Source organism: Triticum urartu, chromosome 4 (assembly GCF_003073215.2).
Source record: "Triticum urartu cultivar G1812 chromosome 4, Tu2.1, whole genome shotgun sequence".
Taxonomy (NCBI): Eukaryota; Viridiplantae; Streptophyta; class Magnoliopsida; order Poales; family Poaceae; genus Triticum; species Triticum urartu.
In genome coordinates, this window is record NC_053025.1 from 26,685,652 (window position 1) to 26,710,045 (window position 24,394).

General features: G+C 42.2%; 2 protein-coding genes across 10 annotated transcripts; one reads left to right on the forward strand and one right to left on the reverse strand.

The window, feature by feature from the left end:
- Positions 1-9,396: 9,396 nt before the first annotated feature.
- Positions 9,397-11,140, reverse strand: LOC125553455 (probable ascorbate-specific transmembrane electron transporter 2). The gene is made up of 3 exons (XM_048717235.1): positions 10,792-11,140; positions 10,610-10,658; positions 9,397-10,036 (listed from the first exon to the last, which is right to left on the reverse strand). The coding sequence occupies exons 1-3, from the start codon at positions 10,963-10,965 to the stop codon at positions 9,573-9,575; spliced, it is 687 nt and encodes a 228-aa protein (XP_048573192.1). The 5' UTR covers positions 10,966-11,140; the 3' UTR covers positions 9,397-9,572.
- A 2,887-nt stretch (positions 11,141-14,027) lies between these two features.
- LOC125550415 lies at positions 14,028-23,574 on the forward strand. 9 transcript variants are annotated; one of them, XR_007301606.1, is made up of 10 exons: positions 14,034-14,603; positions 14,708-14,788; positions 15,489-15,532; positions 15,593-15,667; positions 15,773-15,874; positions 16,008-16,139; positions 16,231-16,396; positions 17,678-17,791; positions 18,406-18,507; positions 20,028-23,574. XR_007301606.1 is itself a non-coding variant. In XM_048713408.1 (6 exons), exons 2-6 carry the CDS (start codon positions 16,377-16,379, stop codon positions 20,451-20,453), a joined length of 468 nt encoding a protein of 155 aa, XP_048569365.1. In that variant the 5' UTR covers positions 15,883-16,139; positions 16,231-16,376; the 3' UTR covers positions 20,454-23,574. The 9 variants fall into 9 exon arrangements, 3 of the variants coding, with proteins under 3 accessions (XP_048569365.1, XP_048569364.1, XP_048569366.1); XR_007301605.1 differs by having other exon boundaries at positions 14,035-14,603; positions 15,599-15,667; XR_007301607.1 differs by having other exon boundaries at positions 14,028-14,603; positions 15,489-15,667; positions 16,231-17,026.
- Positions 23,575-24,394: the final 820 nt, after the last annotated feature.

A 24,394-nucleotide genomic window follows, 5' to 3' on the forward strand; every position in this document is an offset into this window, starting at 1 on the left:
TGGCATTCTCCGTCTTTATGTATGACATGGTCAAGAAAGAATCCCGCCAATTCCTCTTGAATTGCTCGTATGCGATCATGTGGTATGAGTTCATTCCGCATCTGTCACATCTAATTTAAAGAAGAGGGTCAATACATATATATGAAAGAAACTCAACACAATTGATGATAATAAAATAAAATTGTGAATATTGTTTATGTACTAAATGATATGAAATTTACCATGACCACAAAATATCCTACGTTCATCATCATCATAATCAACATGCAGTTTTTGCTTCTCTTGTATGTAGTCCAAATTTTCTATCAGGAAAACATGTTAGCTCAACTGTAGATAAGGATGGTATGAAAATGCTCATGTAAAATTACAATTGCCATGTATCTGCTGGACAAACAAATACACTTATGCAAACTTCAGGGTTTTTTAGTAAAACTTATGCGAACTTTAGTTTTTTTCATTAAAACTTATGCAAACTTCTGGGTTTTTTCAGTGAAACGTAATTTCATGACTGCAAGTAAGGTCTTGGTTCAGCGAATTTGTCTGTGAGTTCACTATATAGTCGTGAGTTGGCCATGTAATAACCGGTAGTCAGTACTTAAAAGAACAGGGATGTCTGTTGCAGGTACGTGAAAATCAGTGAAAAAATAAAGAAAGAAAGAAGGCGAACGTCTTTGTGTGCGCTCCAACGTTCCTCTGTTTGTCATTGCCTCATCTCTAGTTCCTGTACTTCTAGATGTGTCACCACCGGCGAGGTAGCGATGACAGTAAAAAAACAACACTGGATACTTACTTGATTAATGCGTGTGTGTGGTGCGTTCGCGTGAAGGCGAGAGTCTCCGTCGTTTAGGCGTGCGAGCGGCCGCGGCGACCGTGTCCTCTCACCAGCTGGGCGGCATTGTCGACGCAGGTGAGTCAGTCGTCCAGCTTTGAGGCGGCGGCCTCCACGCACCGGGATTAGCTTTGGACGACGTCGTCCACGCGCGAGTACCGGACAAGCGTGTCCAACGGAGCAGCACGCGTCAGAGCTGAGGGAGTCGGCGGTAGCTTCGGGCGAGTGAGATGGGGCCGTGATTAGCTTCACCTGCTTCACAGTGGCCGAGGCCTGCACCGCCCTGGGGACGATAATGGTTGGCGACCAGGTGAATCTACATGCATGGTTGTGGGGGCAGATTTTTTTGGCCCGCTTATACTGGTCCAAGATACTCAGCGTTCCCCCAACTTGAAGGACCTCGGCGGTGGGTGCTTGTCAGCGTGGGTGTTGTGGATGGAGCCGAAGTCGACGCGGATGCCGGTGGTTCCCGAAGAGCATGCCCAGGATGTGGACGAAGTCGTTGCAGTCAGTAGAAGTGTGTTCGGAGGAAGCCGCAGCTCCTCCTCGCGTGTCTCCCATTGTGGCTCGCGTGGGTGGTGGGCTGGTGACGGCTCGCGACTCGCGATCACGATTCCCTGATAGGAAACGATAGGATGCGCTCGCGATTAGTTTCCTAATAATTAGATGCGTTCGTGGTTACTTATCTAATAGGATGCGGCCATGATTAGTTTTCCAATAATTAGATGAGTCCGTGATTAATTTTCTAATAGGATGGCTCGTAATTATTTTTCTAATAATAGGATGCACGTGTGATTTTTTTCCTAATAATAGGATGGGTTTGTGATTAGTTTTCTAATAATTAGATGTGCCCGTGATTAGTTTCTTAATAGGATGTGTCCGTGATTATAGTTTCCTAATTGACCAGGCATAGACTTTCATATTTTCCTCCGCGGTGGAGTACGGTCAGTCAATGTAAATTGCTAAGTGCACACAGAGAACAGATTCGGTTAAGGCTAGCCGTTAGATTAAGTTTAGTGGGACTAATCATGCGGTGATAATGTATCCGTATACAGTTTGTGGGGTGCACTTAAAGAAGATAATGTTTGCTCTTTTATAAGTAGTATAGATGTGAGGAAAATGCAAGCTAACTGGATTTTTTTCCGGTCTATTCAGCATCTGTCATGGCAGTACAAGAAACACTATAAAAAAGAAAAAAGAAAATCAAACGCTGCGAGAGGGAACGAACATATCGACAAAGCGAATCTAATATGAGAGACACGAACAAAGGGCAGCCATCGTTGATGTCGCGATCCATGTCATCACCCACCCATATTGCAACTCATATTGCAAAACCCATACTTATCCATCACCACATTTACCAGCACACAATTCTAATAGAGGAAAACCACATGCATGTTCCTGTCTGGTGGTACCAGGGTGGGTGTGCCGAAAGTTTTGCCGGAGACAAAAAATGTCCGCCTCAATTTTCGCCGAATTCAAATAGCCGTCTCAAAAATACGTCACTGCATGTGGGCCCCATCTCACAATTTCGCTTTTTCCAAATGTTTGTAGTAGCATTTGGGCGAAAAAGCATGGCCTTGTTGCGGGCAAGGACAGCGGCATATTCACGAGCCAGCGGAAGTAGGCGGGCGGAGCCGGAATAATAATTGTGCACGGTGCAATGATCTCACTCGCCACGAGATCGCGATGTGTGTCTCTTTTATCGCTTCGGCAAGCCCAGGAGGAAAAGTCCGAGGGCCCACCACCACCACCGATCGGGCAAGCTTTGCGTCTGCCTTTTCCATGCGTGCTCCAAGTTGCATTTCTTTTCCTTTTCTTTTTTCTTTCTCAAGGAAAAGCTCAAGAGTTAAGGGCCTGTTTGGTTTCAAATAAGTCACCAACTTATAAGTCGAAAAGTGAAAAAAGTGACTTATTTTGCCAAACAGACCCAACTTATAAATCACCCCAACTTATAAGTCATAAGTTGCTTCACCCCAACTTAAAACTTATAAGTCACCCTCTTTTGCGTGGGTCCCATCACCTTTACATAAAAAAACAAGGTGGGAAGGCGTGCTCAGGTGACTTATAAGTCAGATGACAACCAAACATGCATGACTTATAACTCACTGATTTTAAGTCACCTAACTTATAAGTCAGGTGACTTATTGGAACCAAACAGGCCCTAAGAGGGGGTCCCACTTGGCATGGCCCGGGGGGCTCTTTCCGCCATTATCGTTCGGAAGGAAGATGACAAGTCGTGGATGAAAATCACCTTGGAAGCTTTCTACACTGGGAAGCCGTTTCAACTGCTACTTCTAGAGCGGTGCCGGCCGTTGGATCGGCCAGCTTACAGCCACGGAAATTGGAAGGCCGGAGCTCATCGTTGGCAAATGGCGACGGCAACGGGCAAGCGAGACAAAAACGATCCGATCCATCGTCCATCATGGGATGGGACATGGGACATGGAGCAAAGCAATAGTGCGAGGAAACATGGCGCCAGTGCGCGCGCAAAGCGGCCAATAATCGGTGGCATGAGGAAGAGCTAGCTGGTTTGCGTTGCGGGGCCATATATCCTTGATAGAGCAGCTTTTCTCGAGACGAACAGTGGCGATTTTGTCGAGTGGCGGCTGGTTTTTTGCAGTGATTTGCTTGTCATGTCAGCGCGAGGATCTCGGTTAAGGTTCGGACTGCCCAATAGTCATGGTTGTTGGCCGGTTTGGACTACTATAGATGGGTACAATTATTGGCACACGCATGTGTTGTGTCGTGCCACCGGTGGCATCAGATCGCAAAGCAGTGTAGTCTGCAGTGTAGTAGACTACACGTGTCTCTGTTGCTCGCCTGCATAGTCGTAGTAGCGCCGTATTGCTTACGGCCGACGCTGCGACGCCGATCAAGCAGCAGCTTGGAATTGGAACAGGATGAAGAATAGCGTCATCGGCTCGCTTCAGTTCTTGTTATCGTTGATAGATGGTCTACGGATCTGGATGTAATTTTTATTATTTTTTGTGTTAGTTACACTATCATAATTAAAGATAAACAGTACTGTAGATCGGAAGTTTTCTTAAAAAAAAACAAAGCCGAAACGTAGAACCCAATGCTGTTGTCATCTTGCGTTAAACGAAGTGAAGTGATCCCCGTGTCGCGTTTGGCTTCATATATCAATCAAGATCGCCTAGCCTGTTTTTCCTGGAGATTCAAGCACACCATGCTCTACCTGGCCAGCAGTGGGCCAAGGATTCATGGAGAGTCGGTCCGCACGAACCGGCCGGTGATAGTGATACTGTACATGTGCGCCCACTCGCACTGGAGTCGAGCGAGAATGTGTGGTCTGATATGGATGGTGCGCTGCCACTACGGCCGGGCCATGCATCCGGGTGCGCTTTGCCGTCACGGAGGCCCTTGTCGGTGATCTTCCGGGAGAGACTTTACCAAGATACGCCTCGTCTCGTCGGTTCGAAGCCATGGCGGGGAGTGGAGAAGGAAAAGAAACCTCACTTGCTGCAAAGTCAGCGCGCGCTTTCGCTCTCTCTTTTCTATTTACCTTTGCTATCATCTTGCTGCGGGTGCTGGCTTTTTACGACTTGGCACACGGGCGCCCCTTTGTTTTCTCTTGTTGTCTTGCGGTGCTTGTGCAGTTGTGCTTCGTGGAATTGGATGCCTGGTGTGTCGAGTGTCAACGTTCGAGAAGGCCTCCGTTCCTTGAGAAACCGGGTAGCTTCTGTTGATCATCAGGGACTACGCAATCTGAGTACTTTTGTTCTTTGTAAGGGAAGACTACGTGATCTACTAGCATGAACGCAAACAAAATCTGGCTAATCTACTTGCATGAATACAAACAAAATCTGGCGGGTCTAGCAGCCAGCCGGCGGTATTCCAGAAAAGAAAAGAAAACCGTATTCTAGAAAAGCAGCCAGCCGGCCATGCACGACTCTCCGTTTCATGGCCGAGTAGCTGAACACAGGCAAATATTTACTACTACTAGTCTACTAGTACTATATTTATTAGCAGTTGGGACAGAGGGGACGGCTCTTTATTCCGTTCAAACGGGACTGCTGCATCAACACTGACTTTGAAACAATAATGCAAGAAAGACTTTTTTTACAGTTCGTGTAAATTGGGTTGAGAGAAAGAAAACTCTGTCGTCTTACCAAAAGTTCGTGTTTTCTAATGGCGAGTTCTCCGAGGGATCCTTCCCGATGAGACCACACTAAAGAGAAGGCACATTGCATAAATTAGCCGATGTAAGATTTGCTTAGCCATGGATGAAGATCTACAACATGCACTCACGTACTGTTCCCATGCAAAGCGTTTTGGGGAGGAAGCCTTTGCGATGTTTGAGGTACGTCTACCAAGGTTACATCCGGACCCTTGGGCGCGGGACATTTTGTGTGATGACAAGTTCAGAGGTAAGGACCGAGCTATTATCATTACTATTATGTGGTCGATCTGGCACTCCAGGAACCGAATCAAGCATGAGGAAGGAGGATCCGATCCTGTCTCGTGTATGAGGTTGACAAAAGAAGCATTGGCGATTCTAGACTTGCCCAGAACTCTGGCAAGTGTATTACCATGACATGGGTGGTTGCCACCAGAACCGGGAGTGTTCAAGATCAACGCCGACAAAGCATTAAACTTTGATGGAAATTGTAGTGGTGCAGGTGGTGTTGCCCGGTCCTCCACCGGCCTCCTTGGTGCTTGGTGCAAACCCCATATGGGTATTTCAGGCCCACTGATAGCTAAAGCATTGTCAATGCGGGAGGGTGAGCATTTTGCGTATCTGCGCGGCTATATGCAAGTGATCATGGAAGTTGATTGCCTGGAGATGGTAGATCTCTGGAACACTCGCCATAATTTTCATTCAGTTGTGGCTCCTATCCCGTTAGGAATTGGAGACCTAGTTAGAGATTTTCAGCTTTTTTTTTATATTCTTCATGTAAATTGAGCAGCTAACTTCCGGCACATCTTTGTGCTAAGCATGCTTGCACACTGAACGTGACGGACTGCTGGCTCGAAGAGACTCCGAGCTTCTTAGTGACCATCCTTTTGGCTGACTGTCCTAGGATTGCAATTATATGAATAAAGCTCATGATGTGAGTTACAACAAACGAAAGTGTCTTGGTAACCACTACGGCTGGTAGGCGCAACTGACTGGGAGGAACCCGAAATGTTTAAGAACCATTATATCCGTGCTATTGAGTAGATTTTCAAATTATTTGAAAACAACTTGGAAAAGTTGATTTTTAATTGAAAAAGAGTTCATCAAATCGAAAAAGTTTACGCATTTGAAAAAACAATTCATTGATTTTTTTTAAAAGTTCATCAGATTTAGAAAAAGATTTGACAGATTTTAAAAAAGTTCATCAAATTAAAAAAAGCCCATCCATTTTTGTAAAAAGAGTACATCAATTTTTCAACACTAAACTTCTCTGTCTCGGAGATGGCAACTAAGTGTGGTAAAAGCGCAACACTAAACTTAATGTACTAAGTACATCAACAGTTTCATTTTATTTCATTTTTCTCAACATTTCTTGAAAAAATGTGAACATTTTAAAAATGTGAATAATTTTTGAAAATTGTGAACAAATTTCAAATTCGAACAAACTTTATAAACATGAAGAATTATTGAAAAGGTGAACAAAAAATTGAAAAACACGAACAAACATTTGAAATTCCGAATATATATTAATTTTCTTATATACGTTCAAATTTCTTATATGTATGTTAAAAAATTGTAATATAAGCTGAACAATTTTTAAAATGCTCAATGAATATTTTTGGGATATATGCTGAACAATATTTAAGCACACATTGAACATTTTGTGGTATATGCTGAATTTTTCTAAAATACACAATGAACATTTTTATGATATACACTGATCAATTTTAAAATACACAATGGAAAGTTTATTACAATAGTTGAACATTTTATAAATATAGGGTGAATTTTTTCTTAATATAGGGTGAACATTTCCTTAAAATATATGATGAACATTTTTGAATATAAACACGCAGTGGACTTTGTATAACACATTAAGAAACATGTTAAAATAAAAAATAAAAAATGGAAAAAGAAAGAAATAGAAACAGAAAAAAAAGAGAAGCAGCAGCGATACCATATCGTTTTGACGCTCGGGAGCGTCATATACGGTCTGTGCCACTCTCCCTCGCCGCAGCTCTTTACTAAATGGGCCAGCACATAATCACAAGTACACATAGGCACGTACTGGCACATGTAGTAATTTTCTTTTTGGATCATGATAAATGTCACACGTGTAGCACAAAGACATGACAACTCCAACATTTTTTATGGCAAATTTAGTAACGTAGGGATGGCAACTTTACTTGTCAAGAATTTTTTCGGATGGCATGTTTTAGTTTTTCTGGTTTCCTTTTTCTTTTCAGATGAAAACTTTAGTTGTAAAAAACGCCAGGGGCGGAGTTCTTCTGTGGCACTTATCATTTGGATTATTTTTTTTGCATTTCTAAAAATCTTCCTATGCACATACTCAACCTTACTTTACATATTTTTCTTAAAATTTTAACTGTGAATTTAAAAAATGTCAATGCGGTGTATATCCTTTGTTAGCGCAACTGTAAACAAAATGTTGATAACATTAAAATAATCTGTGACATTTAAGAACTATTCATGCATTTAAGAAAAATACATGTCACATTTTTTAAAATGGTATACAGTGACAAATGTTTACACAACTAAAAAATATTTTCTGCCATTAAAAAATGTGACTTTTAAGAAAAACATGTGCCATTTAAAAAATGTTTATATAACGTAAAGGAATGTTAGCTTAGTTATCAGAAAATGTTTCATTCCATTAATAAAACTGAATGTATATCTGATCTTTTTAGCATGTATTCAAAAAAGGTTTACAAAAATTTATTTTAAAAAATGTACATCATGTATTTGAAAAATATTCAATGTGCATAAAAAATTGTTAGCTTAGTTTTCAGAAAATCTTTCATTCCATTAAAAATAAATAAATATCTTAATTTTTAGCATGTATTCAGAAAAGGTTTATAAAAATATATTTTTAAAAATATCCATCATGTATTTGAAAAATGTTCAATGTGCATAAAAAATGTTACGCGTGGATAAGGAAAATGTCCAATGTGTACTTAAAATGTAGACATCTGTTAAAGAAGGAAAAGAAAAAGGAAAACAACAAAGGAAATCATTGGAAAGAGAAAGAACAACGAAAACCGACACAGAAAAATGAAGAAAAAAAGCTAAAAGGATAAAAGATAAATAAAAATAAATATCAAGAAAATTGCTAAAGAAATACAGGAAGCTAAAAAACCACAAGAAAAATTGATAAAAAGCAACACGGGAAATATGCAAAAAGATGCGCCTAGAAGACAGCTCCTGCTGGACGCAGAATTGGGTCGTCCAATAACATACTCGCATATTGCAAGAAATACCTTCCGCGTCAAGCCATCACTCGCACTTTCGCTTTTGTTTCCCTACAAATGGCTTTCGGTTTTCCTTTCAAGTAACCTTTAAGCTCGTTTTTTCTTCTGTGAATAGGCTAGTCTTACTCATATCAGCATGGATTACACTCTGCTCGACAGAGTTTGGAGAGATTGGCACGGCCTTAACCCAAACCAAACCGTTGTATGAATTTCAACACGAGCATAATTTGCCGAAGAGTGACTAGAAGTATTTTGACTATGATTTACATGCGTGATACAAGATTGGGGACACCATAATTATGGCTTAGATTTCCTTCACCAGAGCGGTATATAGAGAGTGATCCGCGTTAGCATGTTGAACCATCTTCACTGGCTCCGTGCAATCTGCTTCCACAATAACCGGAGACCGGAGTAGCACGACTGAGAACCCTCCATGTAGGTCATCAGCTCCGACTCAAGTTTCCGTTTGCCAGATTCTAGGAACTTTGAAACTATAGATGTTTTGATTGCAATGAAATGTCACTTACCACATGTAATGCATTTTAGGTGACCTCGAATAGTCTCTGAATGGCCACAAGTATCATGCGGCGTCAATATTGCTATAGTGTCATTTTTGGCAACATCTGCTAGAGTTGCTCTTATAAAGTAGACCAACAATATTCCTGAATCCACCATTTTGATGCCTGAATTCTATCCAAATGATGAAGGGGTGCAAGCTGGGCCACATACCCAGACCTCTCACCTAAGCCTAACATCTAAAGCCGGAGGCCCTGACCGAGCCATCTGCCAAGTCTGGGGCTAACCGGTTCGACGCTTTCACTGGTCCATTTTCAGAGCAGATTGAGGTGACAACCTTGGCAGAACCACCTTCACGTGGTATGTAACGGCTATGGGTGCAAGCATGTATCATGCGAAGTTTACATACAGGTATGATATATCAAAAGCCAATTACGTGTTAATCTTGAGTAACTACTACACACGATCGACTTTTAATATACTTGTAGGTTCTGCTTGCATCCCTAATCGTGCGGGTGGTGTATGCTTCACACAGAAGGAGACAAATTGAGAAGCCCAGAGTTTCTCTGCGAAGCTCCTGTGAACGAGCCGATTAGAATTGTTGCAGAAAAGGTTCAGTAGGACATTACGTACACACGCCATGCAATGCAAACCACCCAAACTTGCTTTACATGTACACGTAAAATGTACCAGCCGTAGATACAAATGGTGAAAGAAACCCAACCAATCAAACAGACATGCACACAGACTCATCGGGCGGCCGGCGTCCGCGGCCGGTGTCCGACCACCCGATCGAAAAGAGGGGCTACCGACCGAGCTACTGGTAGCGCGTGGCGATGCGCAGCATGACGGTGGCCGCGACGGTGACCCCGTAGAAGACGATGAAGAGGCCGGTGACGTTGATGAGCCTGGCCTCGGTGCCGGGCGTGGCGCTGGCGCTCTTCTGGACGAGCCCCGTCTGCGCGGCGCAGACGCCGAGGAGGAAGATGACGAGCCCGCCGGCGACGTGCACGGGGGCCGCGGCGGCGCGCGTGTGCTCGTGCGTGCCGGGCATCCAGAAGACGGCGAAGCCGATGAGCCACTGCAGCGCGAAGAGGGAGATGGCGCCGATGCCGATCCAGGAGTGGAGGCTCACAAGGTCCGGCACCACGGCCACGTTGTGGAACTTGAAGGCCGCGTAGATGCCGAAGACGCCGAGGACGAAGGCCACCAGGTGCACCAGCATGTGCACCATCTTCTGCGCCCGGTGGTTCATCGGGATCGTCGTGTACACCAGTATGGCTGCACAAATGTTGTAAGACTTTAGCTACCACGGCACATGTTAATTTCGCCTAAGGATAATGTACCAATCGTATGCCAGTTGCGAGATGGATGATGAGCTTGGCAGGAAAACGTAGCGATCCACGGTGGTCATTATCGGCATCATCCGAGGTGACCTTTGGCATGGACGCCCACCCAGCACACTCATTGGCACTTCAGAATGAGACTGGTCCGGTGCTTTTGCGGCCACCAAACACCTAGAAAGCCCTACTACGTACCAATCTGGTCTAAAATGTAGTGTGGTGACACACTCACACCTTGTCTTTTTTTTTGCAATGGAATTTCGGCCATGTCAACAGCAGTAGCAACATCAACAGCTACACCTTCAGGTGCTTTTGGCAATTAATAATGATTCTGTTGCGACGTTTTGCTAAACTTCATGTACACTCATATACTTGTATATCTATCTCCCCTAAACCTTAGTTACGATTCCCACAAAAAGGTAAAGCTTGGTTAAGGACTTAAGGTCACTGTGTTTGGGAGTTGGTAATAAAGACGACATTGACAATTCAGGGCAGTGTGCATTGGACGTACCTTCACCGATGAGAAGAATGAACCCCCATGTCATCACAAAGGGATGGACCTGCATCACAGAAAGGAGAGATCAATACTGCAAGTGCATAAGGCCGGCCAGTTTAATCTACAGAACTGTTTCTGTAAACAAAATAAGAACAGAGAGATCGAGGAACTGTGCGTGTGCATTAACCGGAACGTACGTTGAAGATCTGCTCGGGGTCGTCGGACTGGATGTTGATGCCGCCGCGGAAGCGCAGGAGCCAGACGAGCATGAGCACGGCGGTGGTGAGGAAGAGCAGGTGGGCGAACATGGCCACGCGCGACGCCACCACGGAGTGCCGGTGGTGGCCGCCGATGATCCCGCCGATCGCCATTCCCACGTCTAGCTAGCTAGCTACCTCCCGCCCTAGCTTGGCTCTGGTCGCCGGCGAGCAGGGTTAGAATGGATGAGGGGGATCAGTAAGCTGGCCTTTGTTCTTCTGCATGGGCGCGCGCGGGGCTGGGTTTTAACGTGGCCACCGGGAATCCCAGGTTACACCGGGGCGGAGGCTTGGGTTTGGTATATCGGCGAGCTGGGCGTGCGTGTTGAAAGCAAGGCATCTCCGGCTGTGTGTATGCGACGGTGATGGTGATGGTGATGGCTTTGCAATGCAGGGAAGCAAGTAATCCCCAAGAATGCTGACAGCATGTCGATCGACGACGACATTTTCTTCTTGAGACATATATCGCCGGCACTGAGCCGTAAGCATCAGAACGGGCCGTAAGCTAGCCTGTCGAAACGAGTCCAAAGCATAATGCATGCTCTCTAAATAAGCCCCAGCAGTATCACCGGGCCGAGCTCATTACAAGCCTAGCCACGCAAACACCTCCTCACGTGCCCGAGTTGGGCCAGCCCAGGCACGTGGGAGCCATAGCTTTGTTGTTGTTTTTTTTTTCACTTTTCTGTTCTTGTTTTTTGCTTTCTTTTTTTATACTTTCAAGTATTCTAAGTAAAATTATAACCAAAATAACTCTACATAAAACATTATTTAAATGTTGACCAAGCATTTAAAAAATGTTAAATGTGAATAGGAACAAATTACCACGTACGAAAAATGTATACAGGAAGAATACAATGTGTATGATACAATTTGATCATGTATATTCAAAATGTTAGAAATGTTGAATAAGTATTTTTTTTAACTATGCATAGAAAAAATGTTGACCATGTATTGAAAAATGATGAACTTTTGATCATGTATATAAAAATGTTAGTCAAGCATTTGAAAAAAAACGTTGAACAAGTCTTTGAAAAATATTAATCAAGCATTCTAAAAATGTTAAATGTGTATAGGAAAAATATTAAACATGTATTAAAAAACTGATGATTTTCATACAATGTATATAAAAATATTAATCAAGCATTTGAACAAATGTTGAACAATTATTATAAAAAAGTTAATCAAGCATTTAAAAAATATTAAATGTGCATAGAAAAAATGTCTACCATGTATTAACAAATCTTAGCATTTTTTTGGAAAATTTCAATCAAGTATTAAAAATAGTAAAATGTGTATAGAAAAAATGTTGACTATGTTTTAAAAAAATGTTTTTGAAAAATGTTAATCCAATATTTTCAAAATGTTTTAAATGTTTATAGAAAAATGTTGACTATGTTTTAAAAAAATGTTTTTGAAAAATGTTAATCCAATATTTTCAAAATGTTTTAAATGTTTATAGAAAAAATGTTGACTATGTATTAGTAAAATATATTAAATTTGAGTTAAAAATAGGTTGGATATATACGCAAGATGTTTAGAGAAGAAATATTAACCATGTATTACAAAACCAATAAAAATGTATTAGATATATAGATAGAAGTGTGTGTGCAAAATCGATGACACCCCAAGGAAAAGAAAAAGAAAAGTAAATGGAAAAAGAGAAATAAACAAATTAAACCAAAGAAAAATAAAATAAAAAAGTCATTGGAAACCAAGAAATAAACAAATAAAACCGAAGCAATACAAAGGAAAAAACCAGTAATAACAGAAAAGGAAATAAATAAAAACAGGAAAAAAAACTAATAAAAACCCGGTAAACTAGTGGAAACCCCAAGGGAAAACAAAAAAAACAATAAAAACGTGAAAGAGACAAACAAAAACGAAGTAAAACGAAAAAAATGAACCGTTGAAAACCGAGAAAGAAATAAAACTAAAGAAAAAGAAAGAAATAATAAAAAAATAGTGAATATGAGGAAATAAAGAAATGGTGTAAAAAATGAAAAACCAATAGAAAATCGGGCGTTTTACCCTGAAATTTCCGCCCACTATACCGGGGTTCAAATCTTGTGTGCGCTCCAACTTTTCTTTTCCCTTTTTTTTAAGTGTGCGCTAAGGGGCCGGCTCAATTACTTGTGTGAGGAGCTATTCCCTTCGGCGAGAATAGCTCATCTAGCTTAAGGCCAAATGTAGGTCCTGCGAGGGGCGTTGCTGGGAGTCCTCCAATTTCTATCTGATGTCCGCTTATCAGAAACTGGCGCACCCCGCCTGCCCCCTTTCACATCACTGTGTATCTAAATGGGACGATCCATAGATGGGGTTTTCTCCTCTTTTTTTAAAAAAACCTTTCCATGACTAGGAATACGTTCACGTTGCCACTCTCCTTCAATGTCAATTTGCATTTGCAAAGTTGAATGCACATTTGAGAATGATCCCTGTAGTTATTTGATGTTTTGTGTCAATAGTATGTGTTAGTTTAACCCACTCTATTATATTGTAAACATGAAAATTTTTATCCTTATTGCAATGAACGGCCAAGATGAGGTGGACGTCATCTGCTTTTAAAGGAGGTGGCTCCAGCAAGAAAAAAAAGGAGAAATGTCCCGCTACTGCGGAAAACCGGTCGGGAATTAAGAGGTTCCGACAGAAAAAGGGAAGGTGTGTCATTGGATAGGGGTTTTGTGTTGAACCTGAGTGTTACAGATATTGCGGATAGCCCGTAGTAATGCACGGGCGTTCTGCCAGTACAAAATCTAGACGAGTTTGCGCACAAAATTAATACGCATCGGATAATACAAAATCTAAAAAAAATGAGTTGAAGACGGGTTGGAGGGACGAAATTACGGTGGTTATCACACAAATGTAAGGATGAGCCTCCATGTGGCATGTGAAAATGAAAATGTATCGTGTGCTCCCAGCGTTTTGGGTACCGAGTGAAATTTTGTGATCTCGCGTGGTTACCGTCCCCCCTCGAGAAACACTCATACCGAGCAAAATATCTTGAATATTTTGAAATTTTTGAATTCAAACGCTCACTGTCGAGTTAATTGGACACCATCTCTTTTATTACCACACAACTCGTAGTGGCCTGGTGGCAAAGGCATCCATTGGTTAGCAGTCGCGTGTTCGATTCTGTCTTCATGCATTTTTATTCTGTTTCAGAAAAAAAGGAAACGTTCAAAAATGCTGCAATGATAAGGGGTCGAATTCACGGGGTAAGAGCAAGCGGAAGCTACGAGCGCCTCCTCTCCCGCTCGCGCTCGCGCCGCCGCCTCCGCTGAGAGGACCTGGCGGTCTCCTCTCCCACTCGCGCCTCTCCCTCTCCTCTTTCTCCTGCTCGCCTCTCACCTGATCCCTAGCCCACCGCCCGCCTCCCTGCCCCGCCGCCGCCCGCCACCGCCTGCTGCCGCCGCCGCCCGCCGCCGTCTCGTCTGAACCGGCAAGACGCCAAACCCAGCGCCCCCTCCCGTCCTCGGCCATCCAGCCCCCAACCCCACCCCACCCACCTGTCCCCTCCCTCCCAAACCCCAGAATCCCCTGCCCGCGCCGACCCAACCAATCCCGCACCCACGCGCCCGCACATGCGCAGCAGCAGGGCGTCGACGACGAGGACGACGACGACGACGCGGCGCAACGGAGGGGTGCAGGTCAGCGAAGGGCACAGGCCACTGCTCACGCCGCTGCTGCGCTCGGTGCTCAACAGGAGTAGCTCGTGCTACGTCCGCACCGCCGGAGAGGACGCCAAGATGAGCATGGTAAGCCATCTCCGTGTCCTCTCCGCCCCCATTCTTCTTTTCCTATCTAAGCTCAATCTTCTGATGCGTTTCTTCCTCCCTAAATCACATCTTGGACTTTGCAGGAGGTGCATGGGTTGCGCATTCGGATGAAGACTCAGTAGGTGGAGCAGCAAGAGGTGCCCCTCCGTAGGGCAGATTTGTGGGTGAGCTCCTCTACACGATATACTTCCCAGGTTGTATGGATGTTGTGAATATCTGGGTGATGAGAAAAGGGGTGGATGCTGGTGTGACGATGATTTAGATTGGAAGGGTAGCTTATCTTCCTCAAGATTTGTCTGTAGGTGTTCGACAAAACTCCTATAGACTGCCGGGAAGATTATATATGTAATATGTGTGCTCTTTTATTTACTCAGTAATTTTCAACTTATGGATTTCTTATTAATTCCCTTCCAAAAGAGTTCAGATTATGTAGTGTATAGGCTTACGTTCCATCAGCAGTTCTGTACACACTTGAAAGATTTGCTGGGACGAAGAGTATAAGCAATTCCATTGAATATTTGGTTAGGTTTTCACTTTTTAGTTAAATGACAGGAGCAGGAATTTAGTGTAGTATTTTCTCTGTCCTACTCTTACATTGTATATCAGCAGCTCTTTTTTTTCAACTTATATTTCTGAAGCAAAGGTTCTTTTTATATTAGACCAGTGCTTCAAGGAAGCATGAATGTCCCCCCAGCCTATGTATAATATCCATGAAAGCATGGATTATGTCGAATTTGATAATGTTAAAGGAAAGGCAATTTAATACCCCGTTCAAGAAAATTTATAATACACCTATGTAATAAGTCTCTTTGTTTTCCTTTTTCATTGCTTTCGGTTTGTTTACTGTCAACTCTCTCTCTACAGCCACACATCTATCACCAGCTGGTCCATATAGAGGAGGAGATAAGGTACATATCAAGACACCTTTCTCCGTGACTTCCGTTGTTGATGGTCATGATTCTGTTTAGTTACAGGGCGTGGGGTGCTCTTCTTGGAAGACGGTTAGCGGAGCGTGGAATTATAGTCGCTTGCATTGATTATAGGTGCTTACCCTTTGATGGCATTTCTATCTAATTTCATGACTTCTAGGCGAGTAAGTATAGATTGACATATGTCTGGTTGATGAAATATGTAAATATATCTTGCAGAAATTTGCCCCAAGGAACAATAAGTGACATGGTCAGTGATGCTTTTGAGGCATTTTCATTTATTTGTGATACTATTGCTAGCTATGGAGGAGATCCTAATCAGTAAGTGATCATTCGTTATATATTTATATCACAGTACACTACTTTGGATGGACTACTTGAATATATCACAGTACACTACTATGGACGGACTATTTGAAACATCACATAGTCAGCTGTTCCTTTTATCTTGAAGGAACTATGCGCCACACTTGAATATTTGATCCTTTTGGGCGGTGATTCTATCCAAAGTCGTTGTTGTGACGTCGGTGAGCAACCTCGGGCACCACACTGAGTGCTACCGCCTCCCCACCACTCATGACGCCAGGTGAGCTCACTCATGCAGCCTCCAGCCTCTTCGTTCATGTTGCGTTTCTCATGATGATCCTATGCCTTACATCTGCCACTTTTTCGTGGAGGCTGTTCTACTTCTTCGAATTCAGGTGGCACAAGGAGGACCCAGTGGTGATCTGGCTGATGGGAAGGCCCGGCTACTGCAGCGAGCTAGCCCTCTTCTACGAGAACGGCGCCTTCCACATAGCAGACAACATGTCGCTACTCTGGAATGAGTTTGGTTGGGATCAGGTATATTATATATACCGACAGTTTGCGTACTAATCAATCAATCTGTATAATATTTTTCTTAGAGATTGTTTAGACCCTGTATAATCTTCTCTCTGTTTGGAATTGGATATTGGCTACTGCAGGAGTCGAATCTTATCTATGTTGATCAGCAAACTGGGACTGGGTTCAGCTACATGTCTGATTCTGATTATTCACTATATGTAGTTTTGCAATTGATGCGATTAGGATATTACTGGGGGATTTTATCTAGGTTCCAGGGTGTTGAAAATTAAAAAGAATGTAACTAAAATTTTACTAAATTTAAAGCTGCATGTAAGATTTATGGTTTAAAAAGAACATACTTCCAAGTTCCAGATCAGTTTGCGGTGTGTGTGTGCGCGCGCTCAAAAGGTATAATTTAGTTTAATGGATGCTATGCATCTTGAGAGTACTTGATCTTTGTATATGTATTACAGTTTGCCATCTGGTGTCAATCTAATTTCTTAACACGAAAATGAGCAATTGTGATGCACCTCTTCTTTCCTAATAATAGTTTGCTTCTGACTAGCGACTGGTGGCGCTGGGTGCGCTTGCTTACTTTGTCGCGCAACTTCTTTGATCACCGCGTAGAACCTGACCTGGGTGTTGCAGGTTGCTCTCCCGATCTCTCTCTCATTAGCTACCATGGTGTGCTATATAGACTGATATCTGAGTTTCATGCACCTTTTGGAAAAATGACTTGCCTTAATTGTTATGTACTATCCATTCAACTTGCTAAATGTCAAAGTAATACTACATTCTTCGACATATACCAATGGATAGAATGTGCACATCCGACCATCGATAAGAATTTTTTTTTGTATTACTTTCTTGTAGCTCTGTCCGTGGTGGTCTCATGGATGTAGTGGTGACACCTCTCCAAGTATACATGTCCAAAATCATTATTTTGTGGGAATTCTCGCAGACTTTGCCTTTGTTCCAGTAATTCTTTAACAAGTATTCTTCTTCTTTTCTCAACCTCTTGCATGCAATTTCAGGCCACTCCATCTATCCATGAAATATACATGTTTGTAGCATATTTTGTGGTATCTTATACTACCATCTTATCTTATATTCACATTACCGCTGTAAAAAAATGTATACAATAGACTGCCTGCTACTTGATGCAATTTTAATATCTTCCTAAGAATACATACACAACTCATGTTTTGTACGAGTTATGAGAGAATACACAACTCTCAGGTTTATGTGATTGTGAGCTAGATGTTCATGCATGTGGTTGTTTTGGCCGGTGATGTGCAGGGAGGCGTGCAACGACGGCATGAAGAACAACATCGAGACCATACGTTCGGTTTCTCTGTGCCCGCTCTGCTGCCATCCACACCCGCACTATCCCAGCTCTTGTGCCGGCTCGAGGTTGGAGATCTTCTCCTCTCCCCTCCTCCTTCACACACCTTATCTTGGGGCTGCCATCGTGGTGCTTTGTATCCGCACATAATCTGTAGGTGTTCTCATCGGATAAACGTACCAGATTTTCAATCCACGGCATGATATGTGATGGAATTTTCAGCTAGAGATGGTTGTTACCTATTGGTCAGAGAAGCTATTGATAACACACCATGCATTGCAAACACAAACAAAAACGTGATTATGCATAATTCATGTACTACTGATGCTATTTTACATGGAAATCATGGGAAAAAGCCCCTATCATCGATCTGATTGTTATACTACTGATTGGTTTGGTTTGCAATGTTGTAGTGATAGTAGAGAGATTTCCTTATATTATTTTACTTTTGATAGACACCAAGTTCAGAAATTATTGCTCTATAATGATAATATTCTTAGATTATTTTTGTGTATTTTTTAATTTGATGCCACTTCTATAATTAAAACAATGATGTCTCCAATGCGTATGCTACTTCTTTGCTTCAAACTATAGCATGCGTTTTTAGTTTCACCGATTTTGCATTACGAAAGTCACCCACTCACCGATTCTGCTCGATCTCTTCCTCCTTGGCGCTCGGCAGGAGAAGCTCAGGCCGCCACCACACAAAGGGAGAGGAACCCAAGATGAATCTATCCCGCCTTACTGTCCATGACCCGACGACAGACAGCTACTTCGAGCCTAGGTGAGTAGCCGCCAACCCTGCATTTCGAGCCTAGGTAACCAAGTTTGTGTCTACTTCTCTGATTAGTTGCTTATGCTCCATGGTCTTTGTGGGAAACACAACATGATGCCTTGCTGGTTCCTGAGCAAGGCCTTTTGGGACCGATCTCTCTAGCGTTAAAGAAAGCAAGATTGATGCTCTGTTTTCTCTATTTTTGTTGGGTTGGAGCAGAGTGCGTGGGTTACCGATCCCATATGCCAGTGTATAGCAAGAACAAAAAAACTTTAGTTGATTTGACTTTTAACCTAAATTTATTTAGGAAACTTCTATTAACCTTTATCTTAGTTAGTTGCACCAGCTTGCATGTATTTAAGTAACTAGAGAAGTTTGGTCCTTGCTTAGCCATATAATCATAGGACAAATATGTCGTGGTTGCAATTGTTATCCAGGTGATGTTTTCAGGAGCTAGATTAAATTCAGTACAGTGATTTGGCCATCGACTGTGTGAAAATATCTACAGCTTTCTGTTTGAGATGGGGATATTTGTTAGATTAGCAGATGCACATTTGAGTATGATGTTATGTTGTGTTGTTAGCATGTAGAAATATTAGTATAAGCTCCGCAGAGAAGAAAAACCACAAATTTGTATGAGCTGGTTACATCATTTATTTGTGTTGTTTATGGTTGTAGTGGTTGACGGCGACTAGGTTCTCAATACAGGTTCCGATCATTATTAAAGGTTACTATGTCAAAATTAGGATGTGCAAGTTGATGACGGTGACTATGGTTGTAGTGGTAAGGTATTTAGTCTTCTAAAATGATATGCATCATTGTTAAATGTCGAAATTAGGCAGTTCAACAAGAAACTTGATGGCAACATGCCTCCTAGGAATAATAAGGACATTCTTTATATAGAGGGAAAGCAAAGACATAATTGTTTCTTCTGGTTTATTGTTACTTTTTATATGTTGAGGCGCGACTAAATCATTTATGAAATGCCATAATAAACCTTTTATTCTTACTTATATAGAGGGAAAGCAAAGACATAATTGTTTCTTCTGGTTTATTGTTACTTCTTATATGTTGAGGCGCGACTAAATCATTTATGAAATGCCATAATAAACCTTTTATTTCTTACTGTAGAAAGATAAAAAATGTTCACCGTTATGCACAAAATAGTTTGTCTTAAGGATTGACAATTAGGATGGGCAGGCATACTCAGCCATGGCACCTTGCTGAATGAAAATATTATTTTAGACTCCTGGTAATATATTCTTCCTTGCATTTGTTGCAATTTTTCCCACTTATGCCTTGCATTTATGGATTCCCCCCCTATGGTGTAGGTTGTAGTTGCTGCTGTATGATGCTTGTGTGGCTTAGGGATCGATGCTACTCCCTTTAAGATTGTTGCTTCCTGATTTTTCTTACCAGGGGTTGTCATCTAAAGTTGATTTTTATAGGAATCAGAATCTGTTCTTTTTTCTTCACCAGGAACTGGTTCCTAATTTGGCTGATGATCCTTTTCTTCCTATGGTATGCAGGCTCGTCGGCGGGGCAGTGCAAGGTGTAACTCCGACGTGGTTCCTCGCCGGTTGGACGGTGTTCAGGCGCAACCCGGTGCCCACTGAGTACTGCCTCGGCTACAACCTCCCTTGGTGAGCTCCATCTTCCTCCTGCTCATCTGCTTCGGCTACTGCATTGGACATGGCCGTGGCTATATTGATGTGGTGCTCGTCTGGTTGATGCTCTATTCCCTGCTCATGCATCGGTTCCTACTTGAGCTCTTTAGTTGTAGATGCATGCTATTCTAGGGTTTGCAGGCTGAGTTCATGTTTGGTTTCTATCATAGGAGTTCCTGCGATGATCTGGTTTACATGTGGATGCTCTGGTTGTATAGTTATGCTCCTGGATTTGCAAAATTGACCAGTAGTGTTCGTGCTAGAGCGATGATGATTAACCTTGACTGAAATAAGTGTGCCTTTGAGCAATCGAGGCACCCGTGGGTATCAAGCTGGATCCTCCCTCTTGTCTCTAGAGTCCTTTTTGATCCTGTGATACTTGTTGTTATGTCCTAGGATGGTCATTCTTGTTGAGTGATAACCAGGGCAGCTCCATTGTATAAACAGATTGATCTATGATAAGAGATGACGGGGGTAGGTTATATGATCGAGGAAAGCCGAATCTGAGCCCACTATGCAATGAACCCTGAACTATTTTTATTTGTACTTAAAGGTGTTACTTATTTATGCTCCGATGGCTTTCGTGCTGGGGCGATGATGATTAGCCGTGTCTGAAATAAGTGTGCCTTCGAGCAATCGAGGCACCTGTGGGTATCAAGTTGAATCCTCCCTCTTGTCTCTAGAATCCTTTTTGATCCTGTGATACTTGTTGCTCTGTCCTTGGATGGTCATTCTTGTTGAGTGATAACCAGGGCAGCTCCACTGTATAAAAAGATTGATCTGGTGATAAGAGACGGGGGTAGGTTATATGATCGAGGAAAGTCAGATCTGAGCCCACTATGCAATGAACCCTGGATCCTTTTTATTTGTATTTAAAGGTGTTGCTTATTTATGCTCCGGTGTTTATAGTCGTCTTATGTAAAGATTTCTTCTCTCTCATACCTTTATTGCATATGAGTTGTTCTTGATCTTTTATTGTTTGTTGTTGATCCTTGATTTAATCTGGTTAAGAGTAAGCTGCACTTTGTTATACTAGAAAGACATGCTCCCAGCAAGTTATAGGGGCCTCTCTTGCTGCCTTAAGTTTGTATGGTAAAGTATGCATCATGTGTGCCTCTGTTTTGTTTCCCTCTTGTATTCCTATGTCTTGCCTCACATATCATGGCACTTGATATATGCATGGTTGTTGGCGATCGGACGCCACCACCGCCGCCGATGCCATCGTGGCTCTTGCCGCCGTCAAACATTAAGTAAGTCGTGACCTTCTCTTTTTTTTCTTAGTGATATGCGCATGGTTGCAACTACTCTACTGATTACAAAAGAAACATGAGCATGGCAGAGGTTGGTTACAAAAGTTTCCTTCGTTCTTTCATGTTGGAGTCAGTGGCAGTACCTTGCCAGTTAAGTTGCCTTCTTTCCTATTAGAAAGCAGTGTATGCTCTCTAGCTACTTAGTTTTCTTTCTTGGCTGTAGTTTATTTCATATTTGTAGTTTCAAAATGATATGTCAAACATGCTCTAATTTTTTCATGCCATTAGAGATTTCGGCTCATATTACTTCCTCTATGTTTATGGTTGGGTAGTGGTGCTTTACTGATTAGGTATTCTCAATCATGTATCATATCTACGTTCAAAAATATGTTGGAGTCAGTAGCTGCGACCGTGGTTCAGCCTGCAATTCCTGTTGGCTATGCTGATGGCCCTACCGCTGTGATTGATGCCGATGTCCTTCTGTAGTGACAGATGTTGCACGCCAGATAGGTCTCGACGGCGTGCAGTATTTAGTTTTAGCTTTATTGTGTGAGTTGTTTGTGTTTTTCTGGTTTTCCATTGGTCCTAAACTGTACATCGAAATCAGTGTAGATGTATTAAGAGAGATGAGCTACTATGTAGGCATTATTTGTTTTTGTTATGTACCTGGTTACTTAATAATCGTTCTTAATATTGGAAAGGGACAGAAATAAGCTGAGTATTTGATCTGACTTGGTAGTGTTTGCCGTTTAACACATCTATGTCATTAGACCAGTTCTTTTTTCTTCTCACAGTTTGTCATTTAGAATGATTTTTTAGAGGAACCAGGAACTGGTTCCTGATTCACTTTGTCCTCTTTGTTGATGATCCTTTTCTTCCTATGGTTATGCAGGCTTGAGTCTCAGTTTGATCTTACGGTTCAAAGGTTGATGACTGCCATGAGGCACTACCCAGTTAAATCTTCATAAGTTGTTGAGCATGAACTTTTCTTCTTAATTATTTTCATCTTCTTAGCCTTGCCACATCATCTCTTAAAAATAGTTTGAATCCATCAACTGTGTGCTCTGCCTATGCAATTCATTGAACCGTAAGATTAAAACCTTCATAAGGTGTAGCCCTGTCTCCAACTACCTTCTGAATATTAACATTTTTGTTGGAAAAAGAAGAAAGATTGAATCATAGTTTGCATTAAATGAAAATGAGTTTTTTTTACATTTTGTTCACTCACTAGGAGGGTCACTATTTATATGCTTGCTTCAACTTTTTCCGGATCACCATGTAAATCATTTGTACAGGAGCTCTGGAACAAGAAAAACAATAATCACAAGGATGGAGGCTTAACATGTATTTTGTTTGCCATCTGGTGTTTATCTAATTTTTTGATGGTGTGACCAAAACCAGATTACCTTTTCTAATGTTAGTATTGGAGTGCTATCTGCAATGGCATCTACTATATATATACTGAAAGTAGTTTTATTTATCTTTAGAACTTGATATATTTTCTAAAACCACATATTATGCTTCTATTTGTATCTATGACTTCTGAAGCAAGTCAACACCCACACAGGCAAACAAACCAAACTGCCGGTAGAGTCACCGTATATAAGGAAATTTACTTTGCTTCCAGTAGTGGGTTTAGGCTTGATAGAAGCTTGGTTGTTTATATTTTCAGAAAACTGGATCTATCATGATTAAGATATGGTCAACATGTATATATTTGGTTCTACTGTGCCCTCCAGTGTTGCTTACCAATGTGATTGCTTAATGATTACTATGACATATCTTGCTAGGTCCAAGCTGACAACAATCCTCTTGGTCTTAAAAATTTTGTCGAGGCGGCAGGGATCAAAGAATAACAGATCTGGGTCTTCGCCTTCTAAGATTAGAAGGGGGAAACCATCGCTCACTGTCCATATGCTTTAAAAGCAAATCTCAAGTGCATTGCCTATACAAAAATAATTTTGTGGTCATCTATCTCACAAACTATTCACATCAAGTTCATATGGAATGGCACTCACGGAGGCAATTGAGCCAAGCTATCTATTGTATGCCTAACTATGGCTTCGTAGTTTTATTGCCTCCATTGCCATTGTTTGCTTTTTCTCTCTTATGTTTCTGCTCATATTACTGAACTTAATGTTAGCTAATTAGTTTTTCTATTCGTATGACCGTAGTGGATGCTGCCTTGCTTCTGGCACGGGTTAACTTTGATAGTCTCATGCCCATGTTTAACTTGATGATCGATGTTACTCTTCTGGTACATATTGAATGTTTCTTCTTACTCTTGAACCGGCCAGATAATCGGTTGTTCTGTTACATGTGCTAAAACTTGCCTTCATACTGATGCATCATGCCATTTGATCTTCCATCGGTTGACCATATCGTTGGGACGTCATACTCTGAATTGGCATGGCGTACCGGCAGAAGCCTGCATCGTGCATCGCTGAGAATCCGGCATCGCTGCCTGCACGTCGCCGTCCATACTACTGTAGTACCTTGAGTTATTTACCCAAACCCACCACAGTTGGGGCTAGGGTAACAGGTCAGTATCACATTTGAGTCATGTCATAAAAAACCATCAACTCTGGGACTAATTGGTAACGCAGAGCACCGACGGGCCGTTTTAGCTGTGAAAACAGCGAATCCGACAGGTTGGGCCCACCTGTTGGGTCGACGTGGCGCGGGCTGACGGGCTTTTAATACCTGCGAACAAAGACTCTCAGGTTTAGTCAAAAGCCTCCAAGTTTGCCGCGCCAGCAATGCCTGGTTAAACGCATCACGAAACCCCAGTCCATCACTGAGTTTGTGCCTCTGAATTTTGGGCCATGCCTGCTAATGAGTTGTGCGCTTTCCCCCGGAAGCTCCCCACCAAAAGTTTCTTACCACCCTATTAAGATCATCACACACGGACATTGGAAGTTTAAACACCCCCATCATATAAGTGAGGATGGCTTGCGCGACTGACTTGATCATCGCCTC

Excerpts from the sequence above, each read along its gene's own strand:
- LOC125553455 (XM_048717235.1), bottom strand. The coding sequence starts at position 10,965 with ATGGCGATCGGCGGGATCATCGGCGGCCACCACCGGCACTCCGTGGTG. Across the intron at positions 10,659-10,791 it reads ACCCCGAGCAGATCTTCAAC|GTCCATCCCTTTGTGATGAC; the intron begins GTACGTTCCGGT and ends TCTGTGATGCAG. Across the intron at positions 10,037-10,609 it reads CATTCTTCTCATCGGTGAAG|CCATACTGGTGTACACGACG; the intron begins GTACGTCCAATG and ends ACATTTGTGCAG.
- LOC125550415 (XM_048713407.1), top strand. The coding sequence starts at position 17,649 with ATGTGGTTGTTTTGGCCGGTGATGTGCAGGGAGGCGTGCAACGACGGC. Across the intron at positions 17,792-18,405 it reads AGCTCTTGTGCCGGCTCGAG|GAGAAGCTCAGGCCGCCACC; the intron begins GTTGGAGATCTT and ends GGCGCTCGGCAG. Across the intron at positions 20,142-20,335 it reads CTCGGCTACAACCTCCCTTG|GAGTTCCTGCGATGATCTGG; the intron begins GTGAGCTCCATC and ends TTTCTATCATAG.